This window comes from Paramormyrops kingsleyae, chromosome 24 (genome assembly GCF_048594095.1).
Source record: "Paramormyrops kingsleyae isolate MSU_618 chromosome 24, PKINGS_0.4, whole genome shotgun sequence".
Lineage (NCBI taxonomy): Eukaryota > Metazoa > Chordata > Actinopteri > Osteoglossiformes > Mormyridae > Paramormyrops > Paramormyrops kingsleyae.
The window spans coordinates 13,961,789-13,985,410 of NC_132820.1; the positions used below are offsets into that span (position 1 = coordinate 13,961,789).

The 23,622-nt window shown below is 45.4% G+C and overlaps 3 protein-coding genes and 1 long non-coding RNA gene across 10 annotated transcripts in view; 1 reads left to right on the top strand and 3 right to left on the bottom strand.

Moving 5' to 3' along the window:
* Window positions 1-2,859: 2,859 nt before the first annotated feature.
* On the bottom strand, window positions 2,860-5,328 carry LOC111843435 (stonustoxin subunit beta-like). Its single transcript, XM_072706900.1, has 2 exons — window positions 5,319-5,328; window positions 2,860-3,449 (listed from the first exon to the last, which is right to left on the bottom strand). The coding sequence occupies exons 1-2, from the start codon at window positions 5,326-5,328 to the stop codon at window positions 2,920-2,922; spliced, it is 540 nt and encodes a 179-aa protein (XP_072563001.1). The 3' UTR covers window positions 2,860-2,919.
* A 1,223-nt stretch (window positions 5,329-6,551) lies between these two features.
* aasdhppt (aminoadipate-semialdehyde dehydrogenase-phosphopantetheinyl transferase) lies at window positions 6,552-15,481 on the bottom strand. Its single transcript, XM_072706735.1, has 6 exons — window positions 15,072-15,481; window positions 14,284-14,512; window positions 12,831-12,952; window positions 8,135-8,299; window positions 7,883-7,960; window positions 6,552-7,609 (listed from the first exon to the last, which is right to left on the bottom strand). The coding sequence occupies exons 1-6, from the start codon at window positions 15,213-15,215 to the stop codon at window positions 7,442-7,444; spliced, it is 906 nt and encodes a 301-aa protein (XP_072562836.1). The 5' UTR covers window positions 15,216-15,481; the 3' UTR covers window positions 6,552-7,441.
* Window positions 15,482-15,558: 77 nt separating this feature from the next.
* LOC111854369 (uncharacterized) lies at window positions 15,559-19,055 on the top strand. 2 transcript variants are annotated; one of them, XR_002840663.2, is made up of 4 exons: window positions 15,559-15,688; window positions 15,986-16,113; window positions 16,607-16,769; window positions 18,945-19,055. It is a non-coding gene; the product is annotated as an uncharacterized lncRNA (long non-coding RNA). The 2 variants fall into 2 exon arrangements; XR_011985302.1 differs by having other exon boundaries at window positions 16,607-16,728; window positions 18,945-19,023.
* The window catches only part of LOC111854368 (glutamate receptor 4-like), a 41,254-nt gene continuing 35,335 nt past the window's right edge, over window positions 17,704-23,622 (bottom strand). The window contains exons 14-16 of one of the 6 annotated variants that reach the window (XM_023832257.2): window positions 21,415-21,529; window positions 20,743-20,880; window positions 17,704-19,397 (exon numbers count right to left, since the gene is read on the bottom strand). In XM_023832257.2, coding sequence (XP_023688025.1) covers window positions 19,245-19,397; window positions 20,743-20,880; window positions 21,415-21,529 — 406 coding nt within the window. In that variant the 3' untranslated portion in view covers window positions 17,704-19,244. Of the gene's footprint in view, window positions 19,398-20,617; window positions 21,530-22,015; window positions 22,131-23,622 lie in introns of those variants that run through there. The other 5 variants (XM_023832256.2, XM_023832259.2, XM_023832258.2 and 2 more) reach the window with 5 other exon arrangements.

The window sequence follows — 23,622 nt, forward strand, 5'->3', positions numbered from 1 at the left end:
GCAATGACAGTGAGACCTGGAGTGGCATGATTGGGAGGAACGGCCCCCCCGATCTGAACCCGAGTGGTGTTCTGTTGTTGGACTTCTGTGCTCGTCACGGATTGTCCATGATGAACACCATGTTCAGGTATAAGGGTGTCCATATGTGCACTTGGCACCTGGACACCCTACGCCGCAGTTCGATGATCGACTTTGTAGTTGTGTCATCGGACTTGCGGCCGCATGTCTTGGACACTCGGGTGAAGAGAGGGGCGGAGCTGTCAACTGATCACTACCTGGTGGTGGGTTGGCTCCGCTGGTGGGGGAGGAAGCCGGCCAGGCCTGGCAGGCCCAAGCGTATAGTGAGGGTCTGTTGGGAACATCTGGCGGAATCCCCTGTCAGGGGGAGTTTCAACTCCTACCTCCGGCAGAACTTCTACCATGTCCCGGGGGAGGCGGGGGGCATCGAGTCCGAATGGGCTATGTTCCGCGCCTCCATTGTGGAGGCGGCTGACCGGAGCTGTGGCCGTAAGGTGGTCGGTGCTTGTCGCGGCGGCAATCCCCGAACCCGCTGGTGGACACCGGTGGTGAGGGATGCCATCAAGCTGAAGAAGGAGTCCTATTGGGCCTTTTTGGCCTGTGGGACTCCGGAAGCAGCTGATGAGTACCGGCAGGCTAAGCTGAGGCAAAAACTCGGGTATGGGAGGAGTTTGGCGAGGCCATGGAGAATGACTTCCGGACAGCTTCGAGGAGATTCTGGTCCACCATCCGGCGTCTCAGGGCGGGAAAACGGTGCAGCATCAACACTGTTTATGGTGGGGATGGTGCGCTGCTGACCTCAGCTCGGGACGTTGTGGGTCGGTGGAAGGAATACTTCGAAGATCTCCTCAATCCCAACGACACGCCTTCCAATGAGGAAGCAGAGTCTGGGGACTTGGGGGCGGACTTACCTATCTCTGGGGCAGAGGTTGCTGAGGTGGTTAAAAAGCAGAATGAGATCCGCCCGGAGTTCCTCAAGGCTCTGGATGTTGCGGGGCTGTCTTGGTTGACACGCATCTGCGGCATTGCGTGGACATCGGGGGCGGTGCCTCTGGATTGGCAGACCGGGGTGGTGGTCCCCATCTTTAAGAAGGGAGATCGGAGGGTGTGTTCCAACTATAGGGGGATCACACTCCTCAACCTCCCTGGTAAGGTCTATTCGGGGGTGCTGGAGAGGAGGGTCCGTCGGATAGTCGAACCTCGGATTCAGGAGGAGCAGTGTGGTTTTCGTCCTAGCCGTGGAACAGTGGACCAGCTCTATACTCTCGGCAGGGTCCTGGAGGGTGTGTGGGAGTTTGCCCAACCAGTCTACATGTGCTTTGTGGACTTGGAGAAGGCATTCGACCGTGTCCCTCGGGGAGTCCTGTGGGGAGTGCTCCAGGAGTACGGGGTGCTGGACTGCCTTATTAGGGCTGTTTGGTCCCTGTACTGTACGACTGGTGTCAGAGCTTGGTCCGCATTGCCGGCAATAAGTCGGACTCGTTCCCGGTGAGGGTTGGACTCCGCCAGGGCTGCCCTTTATCACCGATTCTGTTCATAGTTTTTATGGACAGAATTTCTAGGCGCAGCCAGGGCGTTGAGGGTGTCCGGTTTGGTGACCTCAGGATTAGGTCTCTGCTTTTTGCAGATGATGTGGTTCTGTTGGCCTCATCAGACCGTGACCTTCGGCTCTCACTGGAAGAGTTCGCAGCCGAGTGTGAAGCGGCTGGAATGAAAATCAGCACCTCCAAATCCGAGACCATGGTCCTCTGCTGGAAAAGGGTGGAGTGCTCTCTCCAGGTCGGGGAGGAGGTCCTTCCCCAAGTGGAGGAGTTTAAGTATCTCGGGGTCTTGTTCACGAGTGAGGGAAGGATGGAGTGGAAGATCGACAGGCGGATCGGTGTGGCGTCAGCAGTGATGCGGGCGCTGCATCGGTCTGTCGTGGTGAAGAAGGAGCTGAGCCAAAAGGCAAAGCTCTCGATTTACCAGTCGATCTACGTTCCTACCCTCACCTATGGTCACGAGCTGAGGGTAGTGACCGAAAGAACGAGATCGCAAGTACAAGGTGGCCGAAATGAGTTTTCTCCGCAGGGTGGCTGGGCTCTCCCTTAGAGATAGGGTGAGGAGCTCGGTCATTCGGGAGAGACTCAGAGTAGAGCCGCTGCTCCTCCGCATTGAGAGGAGCCAGATGAGGTGGCTCGGGCATCTGCTTAGGATGCCTCCTGGACGCCTCCTTGGTGAGGTGTTCCGGGCATGTCCCACTGGGAGGAGGCCCCGGGGAAGACCCAGGACACGCTGGAGGGACTATGTCTCTCGGCTGGCCTGGGAACGCCTCGGGATCCCCCCAGAGGAGCTGGAGGAAGTGGCCGGGGAGAGGGAAGTCTGGGTTTCCCTGCTGAGACTGCTGCCCCCGCGACCCGACCTCTGATAAGCGGAAGTAAATGGATGGATGGATGGATTTAGTCCAATTATGTTATGCTAGTTATATTCAGTTGTAAGTAGTAAAGTGATTTTAATATAATTTACGAGAGAATGTGGTTTAATTGTTACTCAGTTATGCTTTGGGCACCGCTGAACTGACATTAATAGGACAGAATAGAAAGATAGAAAGCCTTTTTTTCAATATACAGGTAGGAAATACAATATATAGACATAAATATATAAAATATACATATACAGAGGAAGGGAAAAAGCCCCCTCCCCCCCACTCATCAAGCTCACATTTTGTTACATTTTAATCAGAGAGAAAAACTGTTACTTTGCTTGTTTGTTCAGCTCACCCATCCTTGTCATTTATTTTTGTCAGACGTACATTTGAGAGTAAAATGAATAATACAGGGTAAAAAGCAGAGATTTACCATGGAGAACCAGTAACATGTCACATGTGATACAGTAAAAATGATTCCTCAAGCACGCAATAAGCTATCCCAGCATGCACAGCGACACTGAGGAGTTAAAATGAACCCCAAACCCTGGAAAGAGGGGTTCAGTGAATGAGGAGGTGACCGTGCGCAGGAGGGTCAGTCCATCAGAGGAGACTCTGTAGAAGGACAGAGCACCAGCCCCCCAGTCCAGATACACTCCTACTCTGCGGGAGCCTGATGCCCAAATGGGTATGTCAGTCCGTTTATTATTGTGCTGGACAGAGTAACTGCGAGGATCACAGCGCAGAATCCAGGACTTGTCATTGCGTCCCAACCGAGAGTCGACACTTAATCCTTTCCTCCTGATTCCTTTATAAGTCATTCCTATCCAGGCTCCATCTCCACTCCACTCCCAGTAACAGCGACCAGTCAGACTCTCTCTGCACAGAACTTGTTCCCACCAGTCAAATCTCCCTGGATGATCAGGATATGGCTGCCGCTCTGCTCCCCGTGTCGCCTTCCTGTTCCCTTCTGACATAGAGAGTTCTCTGTGTGCTGTGTTGGGATCCAGTGTCAGCTGGCGGGAGTCTGTAGGCAGGAGAAATACCCATTAATACCGTCTGGAAGAGCAGCATTTTAGCGTGTACTAAATTTTTCTGTACAATTTAGCCAAATGTGGCCAAATGTTTTGAAAATAAAACAAATATTGATTTTCACAAAGTCTGCTGCCTCAGTTTTTATGATGGCAATTTGCATATACTCCAGAATGTTATGAAGAATGATCAGATGAATTGCAAATAATTGCAAAGTCCCTCTTGTAATTATACTTCAGTATACCATAGAAAATATTTGATAAAAAATTTCTACAAACATTGAAGAAGCAGAACTTTGTGAAAACCAATATGTCATTCTCAAAACCTTTGGCCAGGGCTGTATGTGAAATTGCTCAGGAAACGTGGGCCGCTGGTGGGAAGAGCTGGCAAAGTGCAGCACGCGCTAAACTAACAGGCTTATATACACTCACCTAAAGGATTATTAGGAACACCATACTAATACGGTGTTTGACCCCCTTTCGCCTTCAGAACTGCCTTAATTCTACGTGGCATTGATTCAACAAGGTGCTGAAAGCATTCTTTAGAAATGTTGGCCCATATTGATAGGATAGCATCTTGCAGTTGATGGAGATTTGTGGGATGCACATCCAGGGCACGAAGCTCCCGTTCCACCACATTCCAAAGATGCTCTATTGGGTTGAGATCTGGTGACTGTGGGGGCCATTTTAGTACAGTGAACTCATTGTCATGTTCAAGAAACCAATTTGAAATTATTCGAGCTTTGTGACATGGTGCATTACCCTGCTGGAAGTAGCCATCAGAGGATGGGTACATGGTGGTCATAAAGGGATGGACATGGTCAGAAACAATGCTCAGGTAGGCCGTGGCATTTAAACGATTCCCAATTGGCACTAAGGGGCCTAAAGTGTGCCAAGAAAACATCCCCCAAACCATTACACCACCACCACCAGCCTGCACAGTGGTAACAAGGCATGATGGATCCATGTTCTCATTCTGTTTACGCCAAATTCTGACTCTACCATTTGAATGTCTCTTCAGAAATCAAGACTCATCAGACCAGGCAACATTTTTCCAGTCTTCAACTGTCCAATTTTGGTGAGCTCGTGCAAATTGTAGCCTCTTTTTCCTATTTGTAGTGGAGATGAGTGGTACCCGGTGGGGTCTTCTGCTGTTGTAGCCCATCCGCCTCAAGGTTGTGCGTGTTGTGGCTTCACCTCGACAACTCCCTGATCCGTCCTTCGGTTTCTGCTCGCAACCTTGGGGTTACCATGGACAATCGTCTGTCCTTTTCCTCTCATATCGCCAACGTTTCCCGCTCTTGTCGGTTTCTTCTGTTTAATATAAGAAGGATACGTCCATTTCTTTCCACACAGGCTACCCAGATACTCGTTCAGTCCCTCGTCATCTCCCGCCTTGACTACTGCAACTCGCTCCTAGCGGGTTTACCACTGAGCGTCATTCGTCCCCTCCAACTGATTCAGAGTGCAGCTGCTCGACTTGTTTTCAACCTTCCCAAGTTCTCCCACACCACTCCTTTGCTGCGCTCCCTACACTGGCTTATTGTGGCTGCCCGCATCAGATTCAAAACACTGATGCTCGCATACAAAGCCAAAAATGATCTGGCTCCATCCTACCTAAAAGACCTCATCACACCCCGCACTGCACCACGATCTCTCCGATCTTCCAGCACTGCTCGACTGGTCCCACCACCCCTCAAGGCACAAGGAAGACACACCTCCCGGCTCTTCTCTGTTCTGGCACCAAGTTGGTGGAATGAACTCCCCCTAGATGTCCGAACAGCTGAGTCACTGAATGTCTTCAAAAGACGACTTAAAACACACCTTTTCCAGAAATACCTGAATTAGCACTTCTGGCATTTTACTTTCTGGCATTCCTTAAAAAAAAAAAAAAAAAAAAGCACTTTTCCAACAGAGTATTAGATTATTAGATCGATGGTATTCATAGCCTTGGTTTTATTGAGCTAGTATCGGGAAAAATTCATTGTGGAGTCTTAAAGCACTTATGTAAGTCGCTCTGGCTAAGGGCGTCTGCCAAATGATGTAAATGTCAATGTGTGTATATATACACATATATAATTTTGAGAGCTATGCAATATATGTATGTATATGCTTCTAGCATCATTGTATTTAAAGTTTTAAAAATTATATAATTACACATGCATTATGTTTATTTAGTTTAAATTCTTTCTGTGTATTATTTGTTTTTAAACTACTTACCTTTTGTAAATGACCTGATTTGAGTGTTCTTTTTATTTCTTAAATCCATCATTTTTTATTTATTGCAGTGTTCTACAGAACATTTGTGATCAACTTCTGGCAAAATAAATATTTAAACTACAATTAATTAAAGACACATTATATATGCTTTTAGCAACAGACGATCGTCGATTAACAGCAATATATTTAACAGGATTTCTTTGCCATATCACTACGAACATTTACATCTAGAACATACTGAAAAACATTGGCTTCTTATAAAACAATACAAACATATAGATTCAAACCTCCCTGCAAGGCCCGTCCCACAATTATCACGCAGTACAATGGGTTTCACTTCAGTCCTGGAGAAAGTTTAATGTCCCTTTCTTTTCGTCCTCCTGATCTGGGTCCAGAACAACAAATTTAGCTCATACGGCGTTTGGTGGGGGAGGCACCTTTCAGTCATCATACACCTAAACAATGGAATACACCGCCAGCAGCAATTAGAGAATCTGAATCACTTCCTTGCTTTAAAAAAAAGCTATTAAAGACATGCTTTTGCACAAGCTTTTTAGATGTATTTTATTGCTTTAATTTCTTTTAGCTATCCTGCATTTTTAGTTTTTAATTTTCTTACTGTATTTAAATATATTTTTATACCTTTTTTGTTCTTGTACTTCTACATGAATTTTATTTTATTCTAATCTGTTTTGTCGTTTTTGCTCTTCATTTCACAATTTTATTGCTTCTTCGATCTCATATCACTGTTTCACCCTTTATGTTATCATTTGACATTCCCTTTTTGAAATATCTGATAACCATATCTCTAGTTGGTTAATCTGTATAGCCCTGTATCCCCTCCGCTAATTGCCTTAAAAGTGTCTGCCAGAGAAATAAATGTAAAACAGAATAACTTTACTGATCCCATGGGGAAACTGTCTTTCACCTACCCCTTCTTGCTCTCCATGACCAGCAAACAGGTTGAGATCAAGCTTGGGGGGTCACAGTGCAATACCCCTGGAGCTGGGGGTTAAGGGCCTTGTGTAGGGACCCAACAGTGGCTTCAGGCCTGGGATTCAAACCGGTACCCATCCAACCACGAGCACAGATTCCTAACCCGCCAAGCCACTCAACGATCCCCGACATTAAACATTAATCAAATATTGGACTTAAGTGTGATACCATTCCTCCTCCGATTCTTAGATTATACACACTGAGTGGTCACTTTACGTAGGATCTACATAAATCATGACCTTAATCGAAATGCAAATAACGTATCACAGATAAGATTTGTGACTTCCAGAGAACTCCAGGTTATGTCATCTGTGGAACATGACCCTGTCATTTAAGATTGGCGGTTCCCTCCCAACATAAAGCTGGGTGGGAGCATCAGGGAGGCACATGCAAGGCAGAAGCTACATGAACTCAATAACAGAACCTTCTATGGTGCCCTGAGCCTGCTCACCTCATAGTAACAAACACTGGTGCCCAGCTCCCCTGTGTCACACTGTCCTGTTTGTTGCTCTTTAAGCTGTGAACCCCACCCTTTGTCATTTGTGTTTGTTGCACTGCGGTCCTGCGGAACACCATTTTGTACTGCTGCATAACTGCGTGGTGTGTGGCTCAGCCTATTAGGCTTGTGATCAGAAGGTTGCTGTTTTGGATCCCATACTCGGCAGAATGGCCACGAGCAAAAGGCCCTTAGCTCCCCGAAATGGTCCAGAGGGTTCATTTTGACCTGTATGGTGGGCTGAGTGGTCAAGGTCAGGTGTGTTGACAGTGAGGCTCAGTGAGAGGGGCCAGCAGGCTGGGGCGGGGCGTCCACCTTCTTCTGGAAATCCTCCCAGTACTGTACATCCTCATCCGCCAGGGGAACGGCTCCGGAGATGAGGTCGTCAAAGGTCAGCAGGGTGAACTGCTGGGGCGGGGAGATCTTGGAGGTCCAGTCATCCTCCTGTAAAGGTCATCACACTCATATCTCACTGTCATTTCTGGGTTGCATTAAGGCCCAGCAGAAGCAGTCCCTCAGGGATTAGAACCACACACACACACACACACACACACACACACACACACACACACACACACACACACACACACACACACACACACACACACACACACACACAACACCAGGTTCTGCTCAGCAGTGCCATGAGCACATACAGTAGCAGAGGGCTACATCAGAGTTAGGATGCTGGCGGCCCCGGCCCCGACCCGAGCTCACATGAGCTACACTTCCGGCAGATTGCTCCATCTTCCCGAGTCCAACAGCCACATGGTGGTCCTGGTCCAGCAGACTCTCCTGTGGGGGACACCAGGGAAGCCCTGACCGTCCTTATGGGCTACAGTGGAACACAACTATTTACCTCTGTTTGAAAAAAACATACTACTACTTACTACTATGTATTGTAGGTATTAATGCAAGAATGGCTTACACTGTAATCTCCATCAAGGGTCACCCCTCAGCTCCCCTTACCTCAAACACCCAATCAGGATCTTCCTCCTCGGAATCCAGGCACATCCTGGTATGTCGGTACACCTGGCCCTCCTGCATGCGCACGGGCGAGATGTGGAACTCCACCCTCTGCAGGTTGAACCCCACACCAACTCCAACAGCCTTAATAAAGCTCTCTTTCAGGGCCTAGACACAAGGCGTGAGCAGAGACCAGCTCATGTTACTGGTTAATCATCTCCCTGTTTCCAGCCAGTGTGATTAGGTGCTGGTAGGGTTGTGTTGTGTCACCCTGCTTACTTGGATGAACAGGAGTTAAGATGTAATCATGAAGCAGAGTAAGGGAACACAGGCTGCTCCACCTGTGCTGTTCTACAAAGTGGGTCCGTAGATCTTATGTCCCTGCAGCGGTCAGACTGCACAAGAGCAACCAGCACTGCACTGAGACACTCACACATACACCTGGAATATAGAGGTAGCCTCAGCCTCCCACATCATTGCACTATAAATATTATTAAGGGTCCAAAGTACGTAGTGCTGTGGAACCTTATTGTTTTTCTTAGAATTTATTATTTTTCTTCCCTAAAACTGAATGGGAAGCCTAAACCGTAAGACCTAGGCCGACCAAATTCGGCAGGAAGATGTCAATTCCCACGCACTACTCAGACTGTCCATCCCATGTCTGTCAGATAGATGGGGGTGCCGTAGCGCCCCCCCCCCCCCCCCCAACACGTTTCAGTCGATATCTCCTGTCCTGTTAGTCCTACAATTGAAAACCTTTTTTCTGCTGATATAGACAGCCATGCCCTTCCAACTTCCCATTTGGACTATGAAGCTCCGCCCACTTAGATTTTTTGCTAATTTGCAAAACTTACTTCTGCCTTGAAGTCCTACCCTGTCTGACCAAATCAGACCAATGAGGTGTCAAACCAATCAGTCCTCTGAGCTGATTAAGAGATATTGAAAAAAGCCTGACATTTGTCTATCGTACGACCACTAGCTACACCCAAATCCCGCCCAAATTTGGCCTTTTGTAGTCTGACTGCTATAACAGCCTACCTTAACCAAATTTGAAATCCTACCTCCCTACACCATTATGAGGACACCATACAAAGCGGGCCGCATTTTGTCAATAGGGGGTGCTATACATACCTACTTGCAATATCTCCTGATCTGCTTAGTCAATCCAAGTGAAATCTGGCATATGTCTACTATGGCCAGTCCAGAGGTCATACCCCTACTATGGCAGTCAGAAGTCATAACATGATGGCCATAACTAGCCATTGAAAATCAAGCATCCATTTGACAGGCCTAGCAATCACCAATCTGAACTAAATCTGGATGATCCATGCGTCTACAGACCCTGACCTCACCCTGGTAAAGGCACCCCAGTCTGCCAGATGGGGACGCTATAGCGACAAGTTTTGCATTTCTGCCTATTTATCCTGAATTAAGGATAAAATTGAGATTTGTGACAGAGCCAATCCAGTGTTTTATGCCAAATTCCCGCAGGCACACCTTGACCATACAGATGCCACGCCCATTTCGATCACACAGTTATATCTCGGGTATACTTCAGCCAATCATCATCAAATTTGGCCCACTAACGTAGGACTGCACCCCAGACAGACCCTCCAAATTTCCTGTAGATCGGTCAAATGGGGGCGTTATGGCCATTGTCCATATATGTCTAAGACCCACCTTGGCTAATTCAGCTGAAATGTCCTTTCTTAGAGCTGGGCGATATGGCAAAAAAAAAAAAAATCACAATATTTTTTCCTGTATTGACCGATATCGATAATTATCAATATTATAGTTTCACAATGCTGTTCCATGTAATAATGTAATAATCAAAATAATAATAAAAATAACCCTATTCTAGAATGAATAATGAATACATGGAAATAAACAATATTAGTAAACATACTTATTTTCCAACAAATTTTACTGTTTACATACAAAATTCCCTTAAAATTATAAAAGGTTATTGATTTTCAAGTATTCAAAGAAACAAATGAACAAAACCATAGAATAATGTAACAATGTGCAAAACTGTATAATATTGCAAATATATTAAAGGGCAAACATAAAATGAAGCAGGACAGAACTGACTGCAACAAGTATCTTCCTCTATTCTTGGTCTCTTAAAAACTTTTTAAAATTCTGAGGTAGAAAAGTATCTAACAAACAAAAAACGCTTATTCAAAAAAATGCCAAATCATGGTTAGATTCTTTTGTCTGGCGCTGCAAAACATCACCACACGTTACCATGTCACATGGTACAAAATCCTCACGAGAGCAAGACAACTTGAACCGCATCCGTGACGACACAACTTTGCCCTTATTGGCTGAAGATTTAAGTCACACGAATGATGTTTGTATCCCAGGAAGTTCCAATGCGTAATCTGCTATTTCTCCCGAAAAATACATAAAGCAGTGAGAACTGACAAGGGCCAAACACAAACATTCTGACAATGAATGACAAAGTCAATGCTTTTATGAAAAAGCTGGAAAGATGGGCTGAGCGGATTGAACAAGGAAATGTGGAGATGTTTCCTGAGCTTGAGGAGCATCTGGAGGAAAATGGACTGAGCCTCAGAAGCCTGAAGGAACTCATCACTGGTCATCTCTGCAGCCTTTTGGAACAATTCAAAAAGTATTTCCCAAAAGAGACGCAACCAGAACTGTACGTATGACTGGATACGGCAACCATTTTCTGAATCTATTACTCATCTCCCCACAAATCTGGAAGATGCTTTGCTGGAGCTGTCCAGTGATCGAACATTAAAAACATTATTTTCCAATTCCACACTGCCTGAATTTTGGATTGCGGTAGCAGACGAATACACATAGTTGTCCAGTGCAGCAATGGATGTACTGCTTCAATTTGGATCTACATATTTGTGTGAGCAGTCTTTTTCCGCTGTTACATATATAAAAAATAAATACCGATCACGTCTTGATGTCGAAGATGATCTGCGGGTAGCTGTATCCACCATCAGCCCACGAATGAAGCCTTTGTGCTGCCAAAAACAAGAACACCCTTCCCATTGAAAGGTAAGCCAAAATTATTTTGATGTATAGTAAATGTAGTAAAAATACTGTGAACAGCTTGTTATGTTTATTGCTTGTTTTTGATAGTGGGGGTCACACGATCTTGTCGATCTTCGATTAGGGGTCTTGAAAGTTTGAGAACCACTGCTTTAAGGGACGATGGGCAAAATTACAGCGTCGTCGGTGATTGGCTGCTGTACTGGCGTTCAGTAAATCTCTGCTCGATAGGCCATCGAGTTGTCTGTCTCAGCGTATTCTCTAAAATGGAGCAAACTTGGTTGATCGAGTTTTATAGTCTGTGTGTATCATCGTGATTGTCCTTATTTTTTCTCGATAAAAAAAAAATCGAGATCGTTTTATCACCCCGCACTATTATTTCTCATAAAACCTTCAAAGAATTGTTACCTTTCCCTTCATCTGACTCCAGGATTTTAATTGCCTGTCATTTTCCTGGCATTTCACTCACAGAAATTTATCAGACTTCAATGATACTTCAGCTTGTGTGGACTAGAACAATTTCAATGTTTGAATAAATTGGCCAGCAGGTAGAATCAGTGCTCCATTCATAAATGCCATTCAATACTTTCAGGCCTTGTCATGCCTAAATGAACAGCCTAGAAAAAAACAAAGCATAATATTACTACTGTTACATACAGCAGTTCCCCAACTCAGGACTGATGTTAAGAATATGCAACACAGCCTATGTTCACACAGCCAGTACAAACAAACTTTAACTTCCAAGATCTAGACTTACCACATCAGGTAGGAAGGTGCCTGTTTCTACCAACTATTCAGACCATCTCACCCAAACCAGACATTCAGTCAGGCTCAGGCACTCCACCAGAGTGTTCTACATTCAGTCCTACATCTACTGTCCTGTTAGACCTACACTCAAACTCCATCCTTTTATGGAACTATGTAGTTCTGACTTTCTACTACCCTAGCTGCCGGTGACAGTCCTCCAGTTCTCCGATGTTAACTCCTATCTGTGTCGTTACATGTGCAATTATTTTTTCACTGCATACTTGCAATATCTGCAATTTGTGTGCACTGATTTTTCACACTTATTACCTATTGTATAGCATCTTCAGATTTGCCTTCTATTGATATTCATCTTTAATTTTAAGCTGTAGTAACAAGTAAATTTCCCCCTGGTGTGGGATCAATAAAGCCTTCTTATAATTTCTTATAATTACTGCAATTATATCAATGATGTCCATCGTCCATCTAAATTTGTTAATACTTGTAAGCAATCCATTTCCAGCCTTAGCACCTCTAGCGCTGTGATTCATGCCCAGTACACCATAAGCCCCAACAGTGAGCCTTCCTTTAAGCTTCGGAATCTCTCCTCTCACATGGCAACATCGGCAACTGGACGTCCAAAAGGCTTTTTTTCCGCCTGCTTCACACAGAGTGCTTTCTGAACTGAGGGGGCCATCATCCAGCCCCACAGGGTATCATTCTCGGTCCCAGTGTGAACACCTGTAAGGGTTTCATGAGGTTTACCATTGACATCTCTGCATCTCTGCCGCCTCTGCTTAGTCCCGTTTGCCATCAGTGACCCCGACAAGAGCAGGAGCCTCGACACCCAATTACCTATTATATGCGGTAGAATTTTGTGGCAAGTGTACGGCAATGTGTGGTGGTCAGAGGTCACCATGGTTACCCAGTGTCTGTAGAACATATCCAGTTGGGTCCACTCTGACCCCGCCCCCTGGATGACCGCCCATTCATGGTCAGTAAACTGTCTCCTCATGATGTGGAAGAAGTGTGGCACAGAACCACTACCTGGAACACAAAAGAACAAAAATATAGCTATTACTACCTAATACTAATTCTTGACTTCCCTTCATGTATCACACACTTGATCTAATTAGTGGTTTACTCCAGTTCTAGAGTGTCAGAATGAACAGCAATCTTTGCATCAACAGTTTAAGTGCAACACTGCCACCTAGTGGCTATGCAGGCCAAAAAAAATAATCCATCTTCCGACCACTTATCTAAGCATAGGATTGCAGAAAGCACAAGGCAGGTAGTCACCAAGTACAAGCTGCCAGTCCATCCCAGGGCAGACGCACATGCACACACTATGGGTAATTTAGCAGCATCAATTTAAGATAAGACGAACTTCATTAATCCCACAAAGGGAAATTTCTGTGTTACAGCAGCAGTTACAGACAGGATCAGACAATACACACAACATGAACAAAGTACATAAATATATATTTATTGTTTTTGCTGGTTTTCCACAAGCAGGTGGGATTTGAATCCCAGTCCCAGGAGATGAAATGCACCAGTGTCTCTCACACAGTCACCATCAACCCAAAAACTCATTCCTGTGAATGTTGAAAGCATTCATTCAGCATCCTCAACCTGCCAGAGGAACAGGAATAGTGTCGCTAGTGATTAACTGACAATCGATTATTTGCCATTAAGGATTTAGTCAATCAAGAGTTCCAAATTAAATTAATAAATTTAAAGTGTCACGCATTTCCCTATCAGTGAGTAGGCCTATACTCTAATGTCTAAGGCTGATTTAAAGCTGTCTGTAGGCTCTACATTGCCAAATGGTGCCTGTACCTGCGCAAAAGCCATCGGTGTTAAATTGCTTTAAAAGGTATTTTTTCCCAATAAAGTCCTTGTAGAGGCCTATAATTTAATAACTACCAATAATGCAATAAGCCAATAACCTAATTTCTCCATTCTCAACATAATAAAAAATGATAAAGTAATAACTGGCCAATAATGTAACAACTTATTACATTATTGTCAGCTATGACATTATTGGCTTCTACAGTTCCTTTGCTGAAGAACGCATTCAACCGCAATATTGTGTGTGTGTGTGTGGATGGGGGGGGGGGGGGGGGGTGCCGTGGGGGTCAGTAAATAATCAAGTAACTTCAGTAATATTAGCAATTGTCGATTAAGAAAAACCCTTTAAATTTGCAACCCTAAAGAGGACATTACTAAAACGCGCTCTTGGACACCGCACAGAAGGCCGAACAAACAAACATGCTATCAGTGGATGACACTGAACTCCATGCATGCTTTAACCTGCCACAGAAGAGAGGGACTCCTGAGCCATGCGCTGCAGAAGGCGGCTTTCAGAGATCGTCTACCTGGCCGGCTGGTCTTCATGACGTCCACGCCCACCTGCAGCCCACGCTCTGCAGCCAGGACGGCGAAGTCCCCCTGGTGTGAGATGTTAAAGCTGTAGCTGCGGGTGGCGCTGGGAGGGGCAGGGCGCGCCAGGAAGGGCTTCCCTTTGGGCGTCCTCTCAAGGCAAACCTCATTCCAGGGCACAGCCATCTTCTCAGAGATTAGCTTTCTCATCAGCAGCCGGCCTGCCTGTGAGGACACACACGGTATTCACTGCCCAAGGGAAATTTATTTATGGGAAGCAGCCAACGATGGATTTTGAGTGTGTCTACGGCATTATTACAGGAGGGATTCTTCTGCCACACTGGCCATTGTACACTTCTGAATTGTTTCAGTAAATACACAACTCTAAATGCCGCTAAGGACAGGTGTATCAGCTAAGCAATAAAGTAACAAAGCATTTAACCGGAGCAGGTATAAATCTTCTTTTCGCAGTAACTGCACCGCAGTTATCTGGGGCATATCCCTGGAAATGCTAGACGTGGAAAAACTGAAAATCAATGTATTAAACTTTAGAAATAGCGAGCTAATAACAGTGCGCACACGTATTCATTCTGGTGAGGCATTCTGGAATCAGAAAAAAAAAACGAGTCTCTACTGGGTCTGGGTCTGACAGTTTTCACAGAATATCGTTATCTTACATGACGGGATAGACCTAGCAGTTCAAAGTGTTTCCAGAACCACACACAAACGTGAGAGCGGCGCCATTCCGCGCATGTTAAGGTGTGCGGCAGAAGCCCGCTCGTACCATGGCGAACTTGGCGTCTCTGGCGAACATGAACCGCCCGATTCGCTCTTTCTCCTCGCGCTGAATGCAGCGAGCGGCGAACAGCCATTGGCCCGAGCTCGGCGTCCACGAGCCGCAGCGGAAAGCCCAGCGCGCGCTCTCCATTTAGCCAACTAGCTAACAGAGTCTCTGAGGATAATAGAAAATCCCGGGGCGTATTCTAGTTACTCAACAAAATTTAAATCCCACAATTTTACATAAATGCATTTCCGTGCTTAAATTGACAAATGAACAGCTCCATACACATAATGTACTAACACCAGAAATATACAAAATGAACCGACAAATACCCAGACTTTTTTAAGGAACCGCACCAGGGGCGGTACTATATTGTGCGTTCTAAGGAGACTGGCATGATACTCTGACCAATAGCTAAGTACGACTTCTGAAGGCGTTGCTCCGTTGTGTACGCAATTTAAATGCGTTACGCAATTTCCAACCCTGTTCCTGTAAACCACACCCCTTGTCGCTACCAATGTGCAAGTCTGGCAGGAGCAGCTGATCGGCTGGAGGGATAAAGGTTCACATTGTGATTTACTGGTTGAAAGTGGGGCTATGACTGTTCAGTTAGTTGTCAGGTAACTGTGACATTCCAGTAGTCGAAAAACACGCACGGAATTCCACAATAAGTCGCGTTGGTTGCAATAAGTTCCGTTTCAAAACGCGTAAACCATAGTTCCATAATGTATAAAGATGTGTACTAACCACAATGAAAATAATTGCGTGGCTCTGTTCTAGCAGATAAGTTAATTTGGTGAGCCAGGAGAAGGCTAGATGTGGATCCATATTAGTCGTACGTTGAACGTCGTTAATACTAAATTAGCTATAATGTGTAATATAGGTAGTACATGCTAAGAGCTTTGGAATTTGTGTAGGTTTGTAATGTGAACTACATTGGCCAATGAAAAAGACTGGGAGATTGCTGCAATCCAGCAAACGTATCATTGGCTAACTGAGGCTCCTGGCTATGGTGAACTTGACAGCTGGTAATAATTTCTCTGAGGTAATTTGTCCATTTTATTTTTTTAATCACGCTTTAATGTTTGTTTCACGTGCAACAGTAGATTTTATAACTAAGTAGTCATAGCTGAAACTTTATTTTAATTAAATATTAAATAAAGTTTAAAGTGAAGTATATACGTCTGCGTATTGCTGCCACCATGATAAAATATTTTATATACTTCACTTATCTCGTTATGATGAGAAAAAATGTTTCATGGTGGTATTTACATGTATTTGCTATTACTGTATAGTATATAGGTTTGAATGACCATAAGATTCAACTTAGGGTTGTAACTGTTGGATATCAAGAACACAAATACTAGGATATACGGTTATCATGAGCTTTTCATACCGTTACAGCCCATATTCCGAGAAAATATACACTATAACTACCCAGATAAATAGCTTTAAACAGTTTCTTTGCCTACCTAAGACTTTTGCACAGTAATGTACATAGATAATATATCTAAAGACTCCGCACTTTTTTATTTCAGGGAGGTGAATCAGGGAGAACCAGGAGGGGGGCGGTGGTGATCCGTAGCCATGCTCCTGTGTTGGAACACTTTTCAGGACAACTGCACATCATTCCCTGATGTCTGGGGGCTGTTCTCAATTTGTAAGCTGCCAGTCTCAAGCACTAGACCTACCTGTAATGAGGTAGGAGTCTTTGTGAAGTGCAGGCTGGCTATCCTATCGCTTAATATTCAGCAGCCATACTGCCTGCCGTTCAGACCAAGTAATCCACTTGAAACTAAGTAGGGTTGGGCCAGGCCAGTACTTGGATGGGAGACCCAGTAGGATAGCTGGGTTGCTGCTGGAAGAGTTGTTGGTGTGACCGGCAGGTTAGCCCATCCTACGGTCTGTGTGGATCCCAGTGCCCCAGTGCAGTGATGGGGACAATGTGCTGTGAAAATGGTGGTGTCCTTCGGATGAGATGTAAAACTGAGATCCTGATTCTCTTAGGTCATAAAAGATCCCTGGACATCTTTCGAAAAAGTATGGGTGCTACCCCGATGCCCTGGCTAAATTGCCCACTAAGGCCCTAAGAAATGAACTTTCATTCATCCACTTATCATGTTATCCCAAATATTATCTATTATTGTCATTCTAGTTCATAGACTTACCCTGTGAAACAGTAGTGCTGATCTTCATTTATTGCCCTGTGTTTGTTTCCGTTGGGGTGACCAGCTCAGATGATTATCCTTAGTCAAAGGGAATGATAATACAGATCGTATCGATTATTCACACTTATCAGCTGCTGATGGGTGGTTGTATAATTTTTGTTAATTAACATTAATACGACAGGTAGCAGTACAGGGTAAAAACAAGCATCCATTAGCAGGCTCTTTCTTTAAATATCAAGTAACTATCGCCATAGCGAGTTTTTATAATTTAAAGTTGAGAGTATTATTTGTGCGTGTATATTTATAGAAACACAAAGCATGGAAAAAAATACTTGAAATTAACGTTTAGCTTAGTGTGTTAAATGGCGTCCAGTTGGATTTGTGCTTACAGTCTGCATCCTCATCCATAGATGGCATATTTACAAGGATAGAGAGTAATAGTGAGTTAAGACATAAAGATCACAGGGTAGTCATTTGTATTGTTTATTTTAAAAACAATCATGAACAGCTAAAGCCAAAACAGGGAGTCAATCATGTTGAATTTTCTATAGAATGGAGAAATCACCCCAGACTTCTTACCCAAAAATCTCATTTTTAAGCATGTTTTTAATCTGTGAGATAAGGAGAGGTTCACTGACAACAGGTCAAAGGTAGAGGAAATGGGTCCCAGGAGATTCTGGTGCTGAGATATCTGTCTGACACCTTAGCCTGCAGAGACCCTGGAGAATCCTACCGGAAACTTCATTAGAATAACCCTGTTTGTGAAGGCAGTGTAACCATGGCAACAGACCAGCATTCTGACACAATGAAGAGGCAGGAACGAGGTACACAGTGTTCACAGGTTAAGAGTCAATATCAAAGCACTGTGCTAGGCCCAGCCCCCCCGACACCAGTGACACCAACCTCTACCTTTGATTGGCATTAAGTATGTAGCTCTTAATTCTGTCCATTTGATGAAAAAATAGGCTTTTTTTGTCCCTCAGTTCATAATGTTTTAAAAATATAACCATAATATCAACTTAAAGGTACATGAAAAAGCAGTAGACTGTTGTTACTCTTAGATCTTGTGGGGGTATAAGCGAGCGGCAGTGATGGAGCCGTGTAGCAGAGCCAGGGAAAACGGGAGCGTGCGCGGTTTCAGTGATTCGGGCGTGGACGCGTGGACGCGTGGCGGCCCGGGGCCGTGGCGAGCGGGGGTGCGGCTTGGCTTTGTATCTACATTTATAAAAAGAGTTCAGTCACACGGAGAGTGCAGCTGTCTCTGATCCATTATTGCAACAAATTGTTTTCCGAAGATGGTTACAAAAGAGAAATATACTCTGTTCACTACGTGGTCAGAATTATATATACATCAGTTAAAAAGCAGGCATGGTGTGCAGTCTCTATCTCTTTGCAAAGGACACAGTAAATAATTTCTTTTCCATAAACTGTACATATTTATATATGTTCACAGTATAATTTTATTCCTTATTTCTGTTACTTTTATCATGAACACTTCTATTATTATTGTTCTGTTATGGATTATTCTACTGACCCCATGACTTGGGGGATTTCCCCTGTTTGTCATGAGCTTCCCTTCTAGCTGTAGGCTACTGTGGTGTAGCTCACGTCTTCATGGCCAAAGGATGCTAAATAGCACAGTTTTGTGTTTCACGTTTACAGTTTTCTGGTCTTGTGTTTTATTCTGTCCTTCTTCTTCCATCGCCAGTGGGCGATGCTGTCCTGCTACAGGCCATCTGGCGGGCACCAGCGAGCGTCCACCAACGATGTTGCCCGCAATGTGCCGCCCATCCCGGTGGCGACGCAAAGAAAGTGGAGGTCACTTGTTGGGTTCTACCTTTGCGGTGGTGCAGGTGCTCTTCCCAATGTCCCGCCTTCACTTGCCTAGTTTACCTTGATTCCCTTTTAATTGTCCGTGTAATTATTTACTTTTCAGTTGGTCATTTTATTTGCTCAGCTTGGTCGCTCGTCGTAGCACTACAGTAAGGCACAAGGGTATGTTTGGTCTTCACGGTAGGTCCGGGGACATTAGGGCAAAACCGGAACTCTGACCCGAGTGCACGGCCTTGGGGCAATCAGGGGTCAGGACGCGGCCATTCTCTCCCACACTCCCCGTGATGGACAGTCGGGCCTTGTTCCGCATGGCCTCCGTGAAAGTGAGCTGTCGGGGGAACAACAAGGTGTTAGACCATGCAGCTTGAGCCGTAAAAAGATCGTACAGAATTCAGAGGCAGGCGATGAATAAAAGCAAACATGGAAACACGGAATTTATAAGGCAGACAAAGCGTATCTACAAACAGCAGCACTTGTAATGTCACAGGTAAAGACTCTGACCTGGTCAGCTGATTACATGAACACATGACCACCTAAGCCCCTGACCACATGAACACATGACCACCTAAGCCCCTGATCACCTGACCACATGAACACATGACCACCTAAGCCCTCTGATCACCTGACCACATGAACACATGACCACCTAAGCACAAGACCTGATCTGAAGACGCTGCTTACTCTAACCTGGATGACACAGTACAAAATGTTTTCTAAAATTTGAACTCCAAAGGTTAATGTCGTCTTTCCACGACTGGGATTTTTCCACGCTCCATAAGCGAATGTACCTTAGAGGATGACCCAGGCCCCATTCAGATCGGAGCTGGGCTATTCTTTCACCAGTAAATCCCAACATTCCTGTTGTTTTCCATCCATCCATCTGTGTTCTAAACGCTGGTCAGGGTCACGGAAGTATGTTATATTGTTTCATAAATTATTTACAACCTTCTAACAAGTGTAATATTACTGTTCAAATAAGCAGAACATACATTATTAGGATAAATCTAACAGATAATATAACTTTTAACCTCACTAAGGCATCAGTTCAGGACAGTGATTGGACTGTGAGGCTAAATTATTGACAGTCTACATCTCCTTTGTGAAGCTGCTGTCCTCTCCATACCCAGAGTTTGGGTCCTTGTAGGCTGATGATACTGATTTGACAGTGAGGTCACATGATCTGTGCTTTAGTGGGCTAAGTGTGCTGTCATGGCCTGACCATCAGCATGATCTTGCTATCTCCAGGTGAGTGGTGACCAATACCCGTCATGTTCTGCCTCTGCCAGCTGAAGCAGAATCAGCTCAGTCCTCCCACCGATCCCGCTCAGAACTGAAGGGCCAAGCCGACAGACTGCTGAGCGTGCACCCTGCTGACCTTTAAGAGGCGGCGCAGCCGGCCCGGAAGCACGTATGAACGAAGACGAAAGCAAAACGCAAACGACAGTAATAACAGGAATAACAGAAGAAGCTTTTACCGGCAGTCAAACAAGATGCTGGAGGCACAGAAATGACAGCAGCCCAACAAGCACATGAGACCCTAAGTCCTACCCCTAGATCTTAACGCCCTCGTCAGCCTGCGGGCGGTAGCTTTCTCTATACGGGGCTAGGCCCTGGCTGCTGTGGGTGGGGCTGGGGGGGACACTGGGAGAGGGGGTGGGTTCTGCCAGGTCCACCTTCATGCGCTTGGCCTCGTTGCGGGACTTGTAGCAGAACTCGATGAGGGCTACCAGCATGGCCAGCCCCAGGCCCCCGACCAGAATGTAGAACACTCCAGCCACGTTGCTCAGGCTCAGGGCCTGGGAGCTCTTGTCCTGGGGGTGGAGAAGGACAGCGGGGTCAGGGTTAGCGAGACTCCGCCCTGCACACATGCGGCACACGAGCAATATTTCCGAGCAGCACGGTTACTTGCTAAAAAGCCAGCCTGTCTCCCCTAATTCTCCTGTCACTGTCACCTTTGGTGGTGTTTTGCGAAAGATGGTCGCTCTGTCTGCGACTTACAATTAGGGATGGCGACCAACTGATCAGCCACACTGTGATCTCTTTGTATAGTCATGACTTCTTCCTTAATGGTAACCAATGAGCCCTAATATCTGTGCAGAGAAACCCAGTGACCTGGACTACAGGAAGTTATGAGTGCTCAGATTTCAAGTTACAGGCGATAGAGCGCCACCATGTGGCAGCCCCATGTGTCCTGCTCCTGCCCTGGCTGCGCTATCACACGTCACACTCGCTGTCTGTCTGCCTTCCCTGTTCTCTTTCTGTCTCTCTCTCTCTCACACGCTGCCCTCCGGCCTCTTGTGTGCTGTGACATCAGTGGAAAGAGGTTATGCTTGGAGGGGACTGACCTTACTTCCTGAGTCCTTGGGTCCACACTCGCCCTTATCGTACCACCATTTGTTTTTCAGCTTGCCTAAGACGCCTGATTCACTCAGTTTCAAAACGGCAAGGTTTACGGGGGTTCTTCGCCAGGTGGAAAATAACATAAATAACATCATAGGTCATGTTATTTTATGTTATTCAGTCTAAAAGCCAACACAGCATCTGTGGTTGAAAGCGATGGAGCGTAGGCCCTGGCCCCAGTCCAGCCAGAGCACCACAGACCGCTGTGTGTTGGGGGGGTTGGGGGGCTCCATCGCTTTCGGTGACGGGCGCATGCTGCCGTGACATATCCGGGAACTCAGATGAACGGTGAACCCAAAGTTATCGATATATTTCTGAAAGGCACCGAAAGAAGGACGCATCCTTCAGTCCAGCTAAGGATCCCACCCCCCACTGTAATGGAAACACACGGTTGCAATACTCCTGCTTTGAAAGTGACTGCTGTCCCCCGGGCGGGCCGCGCGCCCTCTGTTCAGGGGGCACGGGCGTCTGCAAGGGCCAAGTCACGGCAGATGCCCCCGTTACCGCGTTCACTGTTTACCCGCGCTCGGTGACGTGCAGGCTAACCTTCTCACCGCCTCCGCCGCTGCCACACTCGCCCTTGTCGTACCACCATTTGTTTTTCAATTTGTCCAACAGTCCTTGTTCGTTCAGTTTTAATACTGCGAGGTTAACAGCACTTCTTGAAACGATAAAACATATTTGTCAGAATGTGATCATAGGAGGGTGGAGGGGGGTGGCTTGCTCACCCCCACTCCGAATAAACCTCTCTCGCCTGGTCACCTCATTCCAATGACACCCAGTCATCATACTCCCCCCTCTCTCATTTACTTTTCACATTGACATTGTAACCATGATGCGGAGCCCTTAGGGATACAAGCCTACATGTGAGGGTAACTGTTCATTTGAAACATATTTCCAGCTCAGAGTTTTTATTTTAACTTCCCTTGACTAGCAACAGTAGAGGCCACATAGCAACTGTCTTTCAGAGAGAGGGTTTTTCGGAGTGAATGGCAAGCCTTCTCAAGATCATTTAGCAACAGAAATAACAGCATTCAGGCAGAAAAAAAATCTAAATCAAATGGTTATTGTGTAGAATAACAGTCACCATCTGAGTGTGACATAATTTTGGGCTCTGGGGAAACCAGGGACAAAACAATGTTATTCCCTGTTTGGCCAGTAGTGGGAGTCATCACACAGTGAAGGATCTTCTCCTCCAGAAAAAAATAAGTTTTGGATGAGCAAAATTTGAGGCAAACCCAAAGACAGTAATCAGGTATCTTTCTTCTGTGTGCTTCTGTGTGATCATTATCAGGGAGTGTGCTTAAGGGATAGAAGGTTTTGGAAATAACATTATTACAATAGCAATGCTGTTTGTGTTAAGAAAAAACAGAATGTGTTGTTGCCGAGTTAAACATTAAGATGTTTTAGCAAACTGACAGTAATGACATATCTGTCCTTTGTCTAGTGAGCAACTTATATCAATGCTGTGTCTTGGACCTCCTCCATTGCTGATGCTTGTTGATGGATACTTCAGTGGGCCCTGGGCAGATGATATTAAATATGGTTCAGACCTCAACATCCAGTCTAGCAAATGTGTTAGAAGTTACCATAGTAGGTACCAGAACTTCAGTAATGCTTCAGGAGATTGACTAACCCTAATTCGCTGATATTGAAGTATTAATGCTGCTCAAGGGTATTGGCTAAACCTGATTTGCTGACATACAACCTTTAATGACACTCGAGGGGATTGAATAAATCTGATTCGCTGACACAGAAGCATAAATGACGCTCGACGTGATTGGCTGATCCTGACTCACTGACATAGAAGTTTTATTATGCTTGAGGGGATTGGTCAAATCTGATTTGTTGGTGGATGAAAATCAGTGATGCTACATGCAAGCAGATAAAGATCAGTTGAGGTCCACAGGGTCAGCCAAGCTTTACCTGGCTGGTTAGAGTACAGAGTCAGACGGTGCTGTTTCTTTTTCACACGGATTGACAGTGTGAAACCATTTGTAGAAGAGAAGCTGTCCTTACAAAATTCATAACACTTTTGTTATAAAAAGTAAATTCAAAGTAAATGCATGATTACCTTTGTAATGTTCTGTAGAGAGTGGGAATGTGAAGACAAACACCAATATACTCATTCACACACACACACACATAACCAC